This window comes from Prinia subflava, chromosome Z (assembly GCF_021018805.1).
Source record: "Prinia subflava isolate CZ2003 ecotype Zambia chromosome Z, Cam_Psub_1.2, whole genome shotgun sequence".
Classification (NCBI taxonomy): domain Eukaryota; kingdom Metazoa; phylum Chordata; class Aves; order Passeriformes; family Cisticolidae; genus Prinia; species Prinia subflava.
In genome coordinates, this window is record NC_086283.1 from 82,664,509 (window position 1) to 82,679,076 (window position 14,568).

At 41.6% G+C, this 14,568-nt stretch overlaps 1 protein-coding gene across 3 annotated transcripts in view; it reads left to right on the plus strand.

Moving 5' to 3' along the window:
• The window catches only part of UNC13B (unc-13 homolog B), a 207,018-nt gene that overhangs the window by 180,288 nt on the left and 12,162 nt on the right, over positions 1–14,568 (plus strand). For 2 of the 3 annotated variants that reach the window (XM_063421947.1, XM_063421949.1), the window contains 3 exons: positions 2,588–2,740; positions 4,598–4,721; positions 11,230–11,286. In XM_063421947.1, the coding sequence (XP_063278017.1) occupies positions 2,588–2,740; positions 4,598–4,721; positions 11,230–11,286 (334 nt within the window). The remainder of the gene's footprint in view (positions 1–2,587; positions 2,741–4,597; positions 4,722–11,229; positions 11,287–14,568) is intronic. The other variant, XM_063421948.1, reaches the window with a different exon arrangement.

The following is a 14,568-nucleotide window of genomic DNA, read 5'->3' on the forward strand; positions in this document are numbered from 1 at the left end:
TCTAAAGCTGCTGCAAATGTTATCTAGTGTTTCAAGGAGCTCTTTAAAGTATTGCCAGAGTAATTGATGGCAATTAGGTTTTATTGCAAATCATGTTATCATCTACGTGGGGATAAAAATGCGCTCAACTTTATGAGACTTTTGTAGTGAACTACAGAGCATGTCAATTAAGTGAAATCTAAAAATACAGAACTCCTGACTGATCTTTGAAAACAACCACTTCTCATTACATACTCCATTCATTTTGTGTTGTGCTGCATGAGAGGATTAATGCAGGCATGAGCTGTAGTGTTGCTTGAACAGGGGCAATGCAGAGCAAATTGTACCAACTTGGCCTCCCAGGTTTGCAATTCTTACGGCTAAAAAATCAGTGGGATTTATCAAAGACTGTTTGGATTTCAGCACACAAAGCTAACCAGGGAGATAAGTGAGCAGGTACCATGGCCAGTAATGGATGCTACAGCAAGAAATTGAATGACTCAGGCTGTAACTGAATGGAATCAGTAAAGTTCATAATTAGACGGAGAGTGACTAAGAAATAACGATTAGAGAGGTGAATTTTTTTATCTGTATGTTGTCTCCATGGTGTCATTGCTACAAAACAATTAGGGGACAATCTTGACATATGATAATATGATTTAAAGAGATTAACCAGTATCAGCATACATACTGAGGAGTCTTTAGAGAGATGACCAGCCAGAAATCCAGCCAGTCAGATGTCTCAGGTGCTTCATTTATTTCTTAACAGTCTTAGAGAGTGAAAAGCAGAGCTGCAGTTTACTATATAAGCATGATCTCGTAAAGAATATAAACTTAGGAGATAAGGCAGATATCCACAATATTCTGTGGAGAGTCTGTAAATAGTTACTCTTTCACTTCTGTGCATAGCTGACACTGCAGGTCTTAACTCTTCTTCATGTGTGTGAGATTAACTGTATTTGAAGAGATGGCAGCACATGTCCAGCGAGCCTCACTACCCTTATGCTGAAGGAGGATTTTGTCTGGACACGGAAGCGTATTCTAGTTTGAGAGAAGATAAATCTTGGAATGGTTGATCCTTCATGCAAGACTAGCTGCTGTTTTGTTCATGGAGGCTGTAGGAGTGAAGGAAGGAATTCCTGGAGGAATTAGGGAACAGCAGGCCCTGTCTGACAGCATAGGTGAAGTTGTTTTTTAGTTTGCTACTGCCAAGGCCTCCTGTTAAGCTGTACATCTACACAAGCTTCACTTTCAGGTGAACTTGTTGCCACAGTAACTGATCTATTATTTTTCATAAAATTGGCAACTATTTTGACTCATATTACTTTTTTCCCTGAAGGCATTGTTATTTTCCATCTTGACCTAGGGGGTTTAAAGCATGTTGAAGCAAGGTCCTGCAACTGATGAAGTGATGGGAGAACTGTGGGATGGGATGGGATTGCCCTGTGACAGAACAGGGACTGTTAATGGCACAGGAACTTTTTTATGCTCCGTTATTTGGTGTGGCTTAGGTCTCTGGTTAAGCTGACATTGCAGCCACAACTGAGTGCTTGCAGGACTCTTTCTGCTAGAAGTAGGGCAGGTCTGGAATTTTTCCAGTGAGAGGCAGGCTAAAATTGAGCAAGGACCATGAGCCTAGAGGTGGCAGAGCAGGAAAGGTGGAGAAGGAAGGTGAGAGCCATAAGACACTCACACCCAACCCCCAGGTGGCCCAGTGGCTCACAGATAGAAGTTCAGGTCGTTTATGCAGATGTAAAGCTGGCTTCCAAACTTTTGTACCTCCTCTTAAATCTTTACCCTAGCTACTAACACTGACTTGTCTTCCTGGTTTCAAACTTCTGTGCCATTAATGGATAGTTAAATGTCACTTGTAGTTCCTGTTGTTACTAACTGTTCTTTTAAATGTCAAAGCATTTTCCCTTATTTGCTGGATTGATTAGTTGTCAGCTCTGCTGATCTATTCATAATTTTTAATCACTGCATTATTTAATTTTGAATCTCAGTAGGAAGAGGTGGAAAAGTAATTGTGCTTTAATGCCTTGTGTGTCACTTCATTGCAGGGAGACTGCACTTTGCACAGCTGAGCCTCGTATCCCAGTTTGACACTGGGCAAGGACTGTATGGCAGTGGACTGATTTAAGCTGGTGCCTGCCTTCAGGCTGTCTCTGTTATTTTAAAGATTTAAGCTATGATGGGTCATAACTGGATTTCTGCTGATGGATTCCTGGGTGCTCAGAGTGGGGCATACACTGTGTCATTGCTCCGTGTAATATCCCAGTCTCTGTGGTGGAGAAAACAAAGGGTACAGCAGGGTGCTTTGGCTTAAGAAAAAGAGTGTTTCTTGAAGTCAGGAAAGGATCATTTCTTGCTGCAAGATGAATGACCAAACTCCTCTCAATACGCTCGTGTCTCATGTTCAGATGTGGTCAGCTGTGTGTGGGTGGTGGGCATAAGGAACTGAAGAGCATGCCCCTTGGTAGCAAATACAGCAAGGAAAAGAGCAGCAAGTCTTGTGAAAGAAAAGTGTGAAACAGAGTGAACTTGAAATTTTTTGCCTTGTATTTCTGCCATTGATAATATTGTTTTTGCCTCTCCCCTATCTGTGCAGCTTTCAGACTCGGATTGATGAGTGTGTCAAGCAAATGTCTGATATCCTCTGTCAAGTGAAAGGGACGGCAAATTCTGCTGCTAATGCCAGAAACACAGTTGCACAAGATGCAGATAATGTCCTGAGGCCACTGATGGACTTCCTGGATGGAAAGTAAGGGAGTGTTCAAATATATGCTACACACAGAGTTCATTGGATTAGAACAAGACTGAGGCAGAGAGGAAAAGAGCTCCATGTTCTTGGATTGTTACTGACATTTCCACTCTCTAATTTTCAAGGAGAATTAATTGCTTTTCTTCCCATATCTGCCTCTCACAAGCCATGTGGGCTCTTCAGCCTTCATTCAGTGCGAAAGCACACTCTCAGTTCTTCTTTCTACCTCTGGCAATTATAGGAATCAGCAAAACACACTGCTGATCAAGTAGTGAAAAAGACTGAAATTCTAAATTTTCTAGCTTTGGGGTTTTTCCTATAGAGATTTACTGTAGTCAATTAGCAAGTATATTGCAAACAGTGCTTATGTACTTGATACATATTCTACACAGTATCACAGTCCTGTCAAATGTGTGTTTTAGTCCTACGTGCTGCTGTTCTGACTAGCAAATAAGCTTCTGAACCGTAGGATGTGCACATGGCTGATCCATTGCATTAATTAACTTTGCATTAATAACATGCAGCATTATTCAGTTGGACAAGGACAGTTAAATGTTCAAGCTAAGTCTTGAACTGCAAAGAGAAATAGTTTTTAATTTTTTAATCTTTTTAAAGTTATACTTAAGGCTGATGTACATCAGTTCTGCATTTAGTAAGGGATGGTCAGCAATTTTCATAATAAATACTGCAAGAGATGTTAAACTTTACAAGCTTAAAATATAGGGGCTTGGTTGCTCTTACTGTTGGTTATCCCATCTTTCTTTTGGGTCACTGTGTACTAAGTGACTTTCTGCAGCAGTCATTATGTCTAGGAGCCTTCTCATATGATTGTTTTCCATGCATGCGTTCATGAATCCTGAAAAGCCATACTCCTTTTTACATCGGGAATGTATGCTTGCCATCCAGCCGTGGAGCAAGTAACTTTGATTATGATAATCCATGCTTGGATTATTATCTTCCCTCCTTTAGAGAAGGAGAGTATTTTTTAATGCCTCCTGCATCCCACCCACGTCAGTCCTAGTCCTGTTTGGTTTTGTTCATTTACTGTCTAGCCAGCTGTGGTAAGAAGGGAAGTTGGGAGAAGATGTTACACAATGAAGAAGAGTCAGCTCTCTGAGTGCCACTGGCCACAGAGTTCCTGTTCTGTAGCTCTCGCAGTGTGATTAGTACAGGCTGAAGTTCAACAAATGTTTCAAAGAAGATTCTAGCACTTCTTGGCCTTTCTTATAGCCTGTACAATAATAAAGGAAGAAAACTAGGGAAATAAAACTCCTTTTGTTAGAGCAGATAAACACATGGCAGGTGATTGGTGAATGCAATCAAGACAAAATACGGAGTTGTCTGAGAAGATTTAGGTACTTCAGCAGCTTTCAGAAGCTGTGCAGGAATTTCTGCACAACACTCTGGGAAGTATTAATTTACATATTCATCAAAATCCATTATAGTAACCCCTTGAAGCTTAAAACCTATTATCCTATATTTATAATTTTTTCTATATACTCTGTAAACCAAATACATCTTCTTAAAGAGATCCTGTTCAATGGTACCAGCTCTTATTTGGATTATATGTATTATTCCAAACTGTGTATCACCAATGGACACTTTCTGTAATCCCCGGGTCAATAAACAGAAATTACTGAGATCAGAAATGTGAATCATCCATTTTGGCCAATGTTTTTAGTGCTAGAACTTCAGGGGTGAGCATAGGCTATGCATAGAAAAGGGAAGGTTTTTACCCTTAAAGCAATTGTTATGACAAACTGCTTTGGATAGGGCACTGAATCTTCCATATGCAGCTCCTTTTTCATTGCATATTGTGCTCTTTGAACTTACTCAGTTCTTGCTCTCTCCCTACAGCCTAACACTGTTTGCGACTGTGTGTGAAAAGACAGTGTTGAAACGGGTGCTGAAAGAGCTCTGGAGGGTGGTAATGAACACCATGGAGAAGCTGATTGTGCTGCCTCCTCTTACAGACCATACGGTAAAGCATTTTATCCTTCCTGACTCATACTAGAAAGTGTTGCCATTGCCTGTGTAACTCATCCCCCTGACCTAGTGAGTCATCCATCCAGGTAAATTTGTCTTCATGTAGCCTGCCTGAGGATGGAAAAACATGTCTGTAACTTGGTAAAGAAAGAGAGTGTCTCTATTTATGGTAGGGTTGCAAGATACAGAGCACGCTCTAGAAAAAAAACACAATTCAAAATCCATGATCCAAAAGGAGTTTCTGTCCAGTATATCAGTTGCACCGATTAGTGTTTTGCAATCCTCTAAGGAGAGCTGTCTGTGTATGTGGGAATTATGGAACCGTTAGTCTTCGTGGCCTTAGGTCATGACCTGTAGCCACTTTTGCCCTATCATCTACTAGCCAGAGTGTCTCTCTATATACGTGTGGTTGATATGAGCTTGATTTTTCATCACCCATCCCCCTTTTTACCCCCCACAGAAGGCCATCACTGGCTGGCAGGATTTCTCTGTGATGCTGGGGAGCTGGAAGCCAGTCCAGATAATTTTTCTTCAAAGGCAGTCTTTTGAATAATTGTTCAGCTGTGTGGACATGCTGGATGAATGTGTGTCGTGAATGTAGTGATGCTTTTAACAATGGAAGATTAACTCTTCCCCAGTTCTGAGAAGCCAGAGAAACTGATTAAATGTCAGTCATGCATGCCCAGCTGCTCTGGGGGTTGACACTCAGTTGGAGGCAGTGTGAAGTTTGGGCTATAACCTCATTATTTACAGATGATCCAGAACTTCCTTTCATTTTGCTGTTAGAGTGAACTTGCAGTCTGTAGCTCAGTTATGCATCCGTTACTTTTTTTCTCAATGGTGGGTAGAACAATATTGGTTTTCACTATTCAGCAGTTCCCTCACATATTTAGCCTGGACTTCTTGGGTTGCAGTATCCAGGGAAGTGATGCAAACCTGCCTTTTGCTATAGATGTTTCTTGCTCTGAGAGGGAAGGTCTTTGTCCCTGGCCTTGATGATGACGATTTTAAATAAAACTGTTGGGATGAAGTGCACTGCCATACCTACAATCGTGAAATTGGCATGAGGTGTAATTTGCTCAAGACTGCTTCCTCTGAGCTCAGATTTGGAGTAATCATTTCTGCTTGCCTTTATGATCTGTAATAATGAAAATAAATTTAGGTAGATGAAATTTCTTTGTCGTGGTCAAATTGCTTTTAAAAAGAAGTCTTTGGCACAGGTACTAAAATCATCATGTAGGAGCAGCATTAACATGATCCATCTGGAATGGAATCAGTGAGATCAAGGGCCTCAGAGAGAACTAGGGAGGAGCTGCTTGCGCTTTATACTTGCTAGTTTTGGATTTCAAAGGCAGAGTAGGAGAGTGGTTCAGTATTTGTATCATGAAGGAAGCAACTGTGATCAGCCAATTCTTCCAACCTGCAGGTTGTTGCTATAAGACACTTAAAGTTTTTTCATAGCTGCTTGTTGCCATCATTTCAGTTTCAAAATGAGAAGTAAATTGAAGCATATACACTCTTGTCTGAGATAATGCAAAATGCTCAAGCTGATTTTTTGGTGTCTAATTAGTTGTATGTTAGAAAGGAGGCTGAAGTAGTCTAAACTGGAAATGAGTTGCTCTTCCAGAAGGACAGTTATGAACAATGCAATGATTAAAATAGCCTTGTCTGCAGTCCTTGAGCAGGGAACTGGTGGTGAGGCTGGATGAGCTACAAGGACAAAGAGCTGCTTCCACTCTTCTCTGGGGCATAGCAATTTATTCTGTTACCACCCAGATTTTCATCATTCCCAGCAGTCAAGGCTAGCAGGGCCAGGCAAGGCAAAATTTGGGGCTGCCAGCATGGGCAGAAGCAGTACTTTCTCTTTGCTATTCTACTTCTGTGCCAAACCACTCTTATCTAATTTGCCTTGCATTTTTTCATGGTTTTTTTTCTTCTTCTTTTGAAAGTACATCAGACACAAATAGCCTTGGGCACTGTAACACACTTTCCTCCCAGCCCTCAGCAACAGAATGCCCTAGTGTTGCCTCTGTGTTTGAAGGACCACTGATGGGGATTTCCATCCTAAAACTGATGTGCAGCCCTTAAGAAGTAGGAGATATTCATGGTAGAAAATAATCTCTTTTATGGAATATTTTCTCTTCTTTCTGAAAAAGACCTCTGCTGGAGGTGCAGAGGTCTTTTTGATGGAGATCATTCAAAGCACGCTCAGGTAAAAGGTTCCTGTCACCCTGCAATTTGCCTTGCCTGTCACTTGCGTGATCCTGCCACTGCACAGTGCTTAAATACCTCTCTCCAGACTTAAAAATTCCACTTAAATTAGCTTTAGGAAGATTTTGCTGTGTGGAGCTCAGGTGAGAAAGTGTTAGTACTGTGAGGAATCCAACAGGGACAGGGCAGTTTTACAACCTCCCACTCTGATGACATGATCTGTGGCTCCTTCATGACTTACAGATGGGTGACTTCAATTTCTCTGAGCACTGTCTGCCTGTGGCTTGTGAGATTAGCAGCAATATGATCCCCAGTAACTCACCAAGTAATTCACACCTCACTAGTTTTAAGATCCAGCATGTAATTAAACACCTTCTGTCTTGGTTGAGTGGATATATACTCTGTGAATCTGTATTTTGGGGTTCAGTGCACATTGTTTGGTGATATTAACGGATTAGTTAGACGTTTCTTTCTCATTTGCGTAGGATGAAACTGTACCATGCCATCAGTGACTAGTCAGGTAAGAAAAGAAGCACTTAGTTTATACCCAGGTGATTCCTCTGGAGCCTCTCCTTTATTTATTTCACACAGTGCACTGCAGCCATTCACGTGAGGCTCTGTTTGTGCTTGTTTCTGCTGTGCTTTTTTCTACTTGTCAGACTTCTCTTCACTAAATGAGAACATGGTCCAGGATAAGAACTAAATTTTCTTTAAGCTGAGGACAGAATTTGCATTTGACTTCCAGACTGTCTGTTTTTCAGGCTCATCTCCTGAGCCGCTCCAGAGCTATTCTGTGGTGGAGGAGAGTGTGGCTTTAAGAGATTTTCTGAAACCTTTCTTAACTTCTGTTAGTTTAAATGAATCCTCTCCCTTGTGCTAGCTTGGAGCAGAAAGATTCAAGGCTGCCACTTTGATGAGGAGAAAAAGCTTTCTTAGCCTTGAATAAAATTGTGATCTGTGAACTGCATATGTGCCTAATTCTCTGTATTGACAGTTAATTATTTTCCTCTCTTCATCCCCACCTTTAAGCTTATTTTGTCGATTTTTGTCATTTAATACACTACAACAGCTAAAAAATAGTTTTATCTTAATGTGCTAACAAACATTGCCAGATACAATAGAGTTTTTTAAATGAACTTAAATGCTGTTGAATTATCAGATCTCACTGATGTTGAACATAGGAATTTAAAAATTTGGAAAATAAATGTACAATACATGATGAAACTTCCTTTCACTCTTATGTCTCAGAAAAATAAGCATCGCATATAATACGGTTTCCAAAAAATGGATTGGAATCCGAAAAACTTGCAGTAGGCTTTTGTTTTCTAACTTTGTCAGCTGAGCAGTAGGACAGTTAAGCTTTAAGGATTTGAGTCACTTGAAGTATAAATCAGTGCAGTTCTGTTGGCTTCCAACAATTAGACTTGAGTCAGCTTATGATCCTTCTCTACATGCTTTCACTGAAGGGACAAAAAGGCATCAGACCATTAACAAGGAATTTAAAATCTCTCTGTTGTGGACTATGGGTGTGTTTCCTGTTTCTGAAGCGTTTAGGAAAGTTCAACTAACATTAAGGAAGAGCCAGAAAAATCAGCATGAAGGCCCACCTCCTTTCCAGCTGTGACTGCTGCAGAGCTAGGCATGATTCATAATACAAGGTTTTAACTTGTTTTCATATTCTGTCCTTGACATTTTAACAAATTCCATTGTGGGCAGCTTGTCTTCAAACTACCTGGTAATTTAAGTTCAGTTGTTCTCACTCTCCGGCACAACTGGAATAAGTGCTATCTGTAGAGCTTTCTGATAGGTTTTCCATATATAAATAACTTTTCTGAGGAGTATGGCATCTTGTTTACAAGAATGCCATTTGGCAGAGGAAGGAGCTGTCCAGATTTTCATTAGATGTTACCAGCATTGGTGACAAACTCAGTGTAACAGCAAAGTAATTTCTCCTTGCAGACGCATTGACAGAGATTGTCACTGATTGACGAGGATTTTCTTAGCGTGCAAGAACTGGGAGTTATCTGAGCAGCTTTGTTCCATGAAGTGTATCCAGTCACTGGCTATTGGCTCAGTGTTACTGACCTGCCCTCCTCAGAAGCCTGAGGCAGCAAGACTACGTGCCTGGGCTGGTTAATATTCAAATGTATATAAAAAAAAGTGTACCGTGAATGCTGAAAACACTGAATTAAGAAAAGTTGATGTTACTGTGTTTTGAGACTACTCCCTTTTTCAAAATTCCAGATATAAAAATGTTTTGGTTTTTGTTTTCTGCTTCATCAATGGACTCAAAAATCCATTAAAATTTTAAGACCCATAAGTCAACAGAATTTCATGGCAAATCGTACAGAACAGCAGGCACATCGGTAGGGTAGCAGAGGCTGGTGAAACCCTATATTCTGGTCAGTTTTTTGGCACAGCCCACAGTGAAATCTCTCTGTTGCTGCTGGAGTGCAGTCATGTTCAACCCTCCTTGCTGGAAATACATGGAAATTCGTGCTCTTTCAGATTAGAAAGCTGTACTCTTCAACACTACCCATTGGATACTGACAGCAAGACAAGCTCTCGGTCTCATTCCAGGAGCTTTCCTTTGTAGATTCATTGTGCTTGCTTGCACTTTCCCCTCCACCCCTGCCAAAAGTTGTGAATTTAATCATTTATCAAGAGCTTCTGTTTAGCTACAAAATCAATAATGTTCATTCTGCGTCAGTTTGTATTCGACAAATATAAAAGGCTGAGGAACAGTGAGGGTTAGCTGGTGGTTACAAGTAGAGCAAATCAAGAGGTGATCTGGGGTATCACGTCATAGAGTCTTTCAGCTTGAAGGAATTTCCAAAGCCACAAAAATGAAAGAAAAGGCCTCTTCACCTTAAAAATTCAGTTCTGGGCTGCTGTTTTAATGGGCAGAGGGTGTCCAGTTCCCCTAGAGCAAGTCTTGGCTTTTCCAGTGTTATATCTATAAGCTGGCTGATTTTCTACCACTACCCCAGTCAACAGGTATAGAGACTTTTTGCTGAGGGGAAATTCTTAGAGGGGCTGATGTTCATTTTAATGAACTTAAAAAAACCCCAAAAAACAGCAGTGATCTTTGCAGTAATAGCCACTTCCCAGGTCTTCTCTGCAAATCCATGTGTGAGATAGTTCTTGTTCCATAGAGTACTGACCTAAAGGGCGATGAACAAATACCAGGGAAAGCAGCAAAGCAAAGCTGAGTGACATTGGCAGGCACAAAATTCAGTATAATAATTCTCACTTTACATCTTGCTTAATTACAGTTTGAGATATTTTGGGGTGGGGTGTGGTCAAGGCTGTCGTAGTTAAGTGGGAGGGTTAAAAACTGTTAAGAAAGCAATGCAGAGGGAAGAAGAATTGGATATACTGGAAACATTTAGTTTGTGCAACCAGTAGTCCTCATACAAACATTCCATAGAAACATTCAAGGCCAGGTTAGATGGGGCTCTGAGCAATCTGACCTAGTTGAAACACATTTTATGTGTTAACATTTATTTTCCAAATGCCTAAATAACCAGTTGGTACATAGGTATGATGTAGCTAGCATGCTTTTAAACTAGAAGAGGGTAGATTTAGGCTAGATAAGAGGAAGACATTTTTTACAGTAAGAGTGGTTAAGTGCCTTGAAACAAGATTTCCTATCCCTGGGGTTCATCTTCCCTTTATGTTTCTTCATTGGTTATATAGCTTCAGTAAGGTATAGAGGGGGAAGAAGAGCCATTGTCCAAGCTCTGGGACATTTGAAGGTGATGCTGTGGTATTCACTGGACTTCAGCAATCTCTCTCACCCCTGAACAGCTGAGGTCCAGTTTTGTTTATGATCTGATCTGTGTTTGCCTCCACCGTGATGACTGGGCCTTACATCAGTAGATGGATTCTCATCATCTTGGGGTTGTGTGATCTTTTGCTGTGGCCAGTCTTTGTGGCCTTTATGTGTATTTAGATGTGAAATCTAAAGGAGTGTTTGGAGATGGCCTTCACCCCAACCCTGTGCAATCCATTTGAAGGTTCATCATGTAGAAGTGAGTTGCTGCTGTAAGCAAAAGTGAGCTGGTTAGCAAGGCATTGTGCTCTGAAATAGCTCTTGATGTGGTATCTGCAGTAATTCCAGGGTTTTCACTAGCTAATAAACTGGCAGGGAGTCCAATTGTTGCGCCTGGCCTTGGGGTTGTTATGTAAAGTTACTGTGAACTTACCTGATTTGCCCAAAGGAAAAATATGCGAAGCTTGTTTATAACCCTTTTTTCCCCTCCTTTCTTTTCTAACTTTTGCAACCATAGGGCACACAGTTGATTTTCAGTGCTGCTAAGGAACTGGGACACTTGTCAAAGTTGAAGGTATTGTCCTGCATGGCTTGTGTTAATGTCCCTGTGTGGAAGTGTGGAAGTGTGGTAGTGCATAGCATGTCTTGTGCTTCCAGTGGTTTGTCACTGAATGCAGTTGTAGAGAAATGCCTTTAAATGCATTAAATGTGCTTTTAAATTCATTCTACTAACATTGGCATAGTCCTTAACATTAAATCTTAATGTGCATTTAATCATAAAAGTAGTTTTTCTCTTCTGTATACACGGTGATAAGTCTGGTGCATTGATATAAAATGAAAAAAAAAGTAGATTTCTCAGTATCTGGCCAGCTCTTCCATATCCCCATTTATAAAAGGGAGTTCCTAATAAGATACTAGTGTTAGCTGTAGATGAATTACATGGACTGTTACAAAAATAACTGTTGCTTATGGAAGAGAGCCTGTGTCTGTAAATTCCTTCTGTGTGGGCTCCCTTCACAGGCAAGCTGGCATTTAGCATGAAGGCTCTGTTGATGTGTTTTGACAGTGCATGACGTGAGAGTGCATGACATGAGCATTATGAAGTGCACGCCACCTCATCATAAGCGAATCAAGCACTAATTCACTGATCACGACAGGAATGGTATGAAAATAGTGACACCTTACAGCGCTCGGCTTGCACTGTGCTGTGGTTGCAGTTGTGCTACAATACCAGTATTGTGCAAGAGGAAGAAGTCTAAATCTAAAGCATCACAGTGCACAGTCTGCTGCGAGGGAGATGGAGCTAGACCTGAACTCTGTCAGAGCATGATTAGGGAAATCTTCCCAGTGCAAAGGACATTCTCCTAAGTGATTATTGCAGTTTCAAAAGGCATTTGTCTTGTACATTAACACAGCTGTCTTTATACACCTATGTCCCTTGCCTATCAGATACATTTTCCATACACGTTTATGTGGCCAGTACACAGCTCATTTAAGGCAGTGCTTATGAGTGGTCCTAGAAAGTGATCAGGGCATGCAGGTGTGTCATAAGAAGTGCACCTGTTCTCCAGCTACATTGTGAGGCTGCTACACAGCACTTATAGTCACCTAGCATAAACCTCCAAGTGTGGCTCCCCAGGGGAATAGCTGTCACTTGTGCTGAGTAATGGCCTTGTGCACTCCCACGGTCAGGCTGTTGTCCCTGGTGACATGGTGGCTGGTGAAGATTGTGTTTCCTTCCCTGCTTTCTGTGCTTGCAATGCTATGTGTTGCTTCCGTGGGAAAAATGGGGAGAAAGGAGCTTTGTAGCCAGCCTGGGAGAGTAGCAGCTGAACAACAGCATCCAAGTGTGACTCCTGTTTCCTGTGAGTTTCCCCTTTCTCTTGCAAAAGCATCAGCAGGGACTCATCACATGGAGGCAAAGAAACCATCCCTGCCTTTTACATGTACTCCTGGTGTCTGAGGGCAGAGTTCCTAATTTGCTGTTTCTTCCCCAGGTCACAAGGACAGTCTGTGAGTTCCTGTGGTTTGCTTGCATTGTTGGGCATGGCCACTGAAATTCGCTGTTATCTTTTACTTGTTCTGTATTTTGTCAATACTAGAATTTCTAAGCACACACAGGGTGCCTTTTGCCAAGAATGGTTTGGAAGCTTTGCTGGTTTCCATTTGCAGTGGACAGGTGAAGGCTGTCCCTCAGCAGCAGCCTGTCTTCAGTTCATCTAATTTAGTGACTCTGGATTGCATTTTTAGAAATGCATGTAATCATGCAAATCAGGCAAGCCCTGATGTGTGTTCAAGCCTTTATTTGTATATCTGCATATAGAACTGCAGCAGTACAGGTACACAGGACTCCAAATGTGGCAAGAGAGTCATGCTCAAGTGTGAAAGCACCTGAATTTTGGAGACCATAAGGGAAAGGACATTGTGTCCAGGAATTTCCAGTAGAATAGGAGTGCTATAAGAGTAAAGATTGTTTCAGTCCATATAAGGCTCTTGGATGTTATATCTTTTGTCCTTTTGTTTTTGCAGGCACATACAAGCTAACAGGGAAGGCATGGTTCTTCAGACCCCCTCTCTTCTTCATTTTTCAATTCCACTAAAAGCCTGGGAAAATTATGGGATGGATTTTAAGCTTTATTGGTCTTAAATAGAACAGGGAGAACAGAGCCCTAGTGAATCACATAACTCAGCTGAAAAATGAGATTGACAGACCTGACAAGCACAGGCTCTTGTCCTGTTGACAAATCAATTTCACAGTGTGTTTTAAAATGCTCAGAAAGCCAACCATAAACCTGGCTCCTGGGTGCCACATATCTGCTTCCCACTTATTATCAAACTCTTTCTGCTCAGTTTGCTTAATAGCCAGCAACTGGAGCAGGGAGCAGCTGCCTCCTCTCCCTTGTGCTGTGCCCAGTGTAAGCAGCCAGGCTCTGACTGCAGAGTTTCTTCTGCAAATACCTGTGGAGAATACAAGGATGAGTCCAAGAGATCAAGAAAAGTTTGTTGGGTTTTTTTTACTTCTTATGCTTCAACTTGCATAATTATTTGATGTAAATATTTGTTTCTTGCTCCTGACTGGCAGTCTGGGAAATGCAAGGTAGCACTGTGCACAGTTCTTTATAGGAACAGTGTGGGATTTGCAGAGGGCAGGTATGTGCAGGAATGACAGTCGTGGGCTCTTCTCTGAGTAGGTGCAAATATTACCAGTCCAGTCTCTGGGTTATTTTTACATAATGTGTTGAAGAAAATGACACTGGGAAACTCAGAGAAAGCAGCAGTGATGTGTTGCTGTGCATTGACAGCATTGGCACGGGTGGAGTGGCCTCTCAGTGGGGCTGAATAAGCTAGGTGTTTGAGAGAAAAGTCTTGACCACCTGGTTTCTGTGGCAGTCGGGGCAATCTGGCAGGCAGGCCTAGAAAGTCATTTCAGGAGACGTGAAAGTAGTTCTGCCTTGGGAACACAGCTACCCTGACTAAACTGACCTCTTCCATGAATGTTGCCTTGGGCTCTGGCTGATTCTGCATTTAATCTGACTGTCAGACAGAGAAAAGAACGCTTTACCCTCTGTGTACTGAAGTCTCTGTGTACTGAAGTGTGAAGCCACATCATCTTCAATTGAATTACCCCCAATTCATGAAGGAGGAGAGCTATTGCTCCCCTCAGGACAGCATATCACAACAGAACATGCAGCTCACCAAGTACTGTGCCCCTGCAAACAGTCCCCAGACCAGGGACATCCTATGTGGGGGAAAAGGCACATTGAGGCACATCTGCTACTCAAGAAAGCAGGTTGTGAACTTGTCTGAGAAACTGACAACTTGAGAGGCATCTTCTCTGCAGTTCCAGGCTTAACTG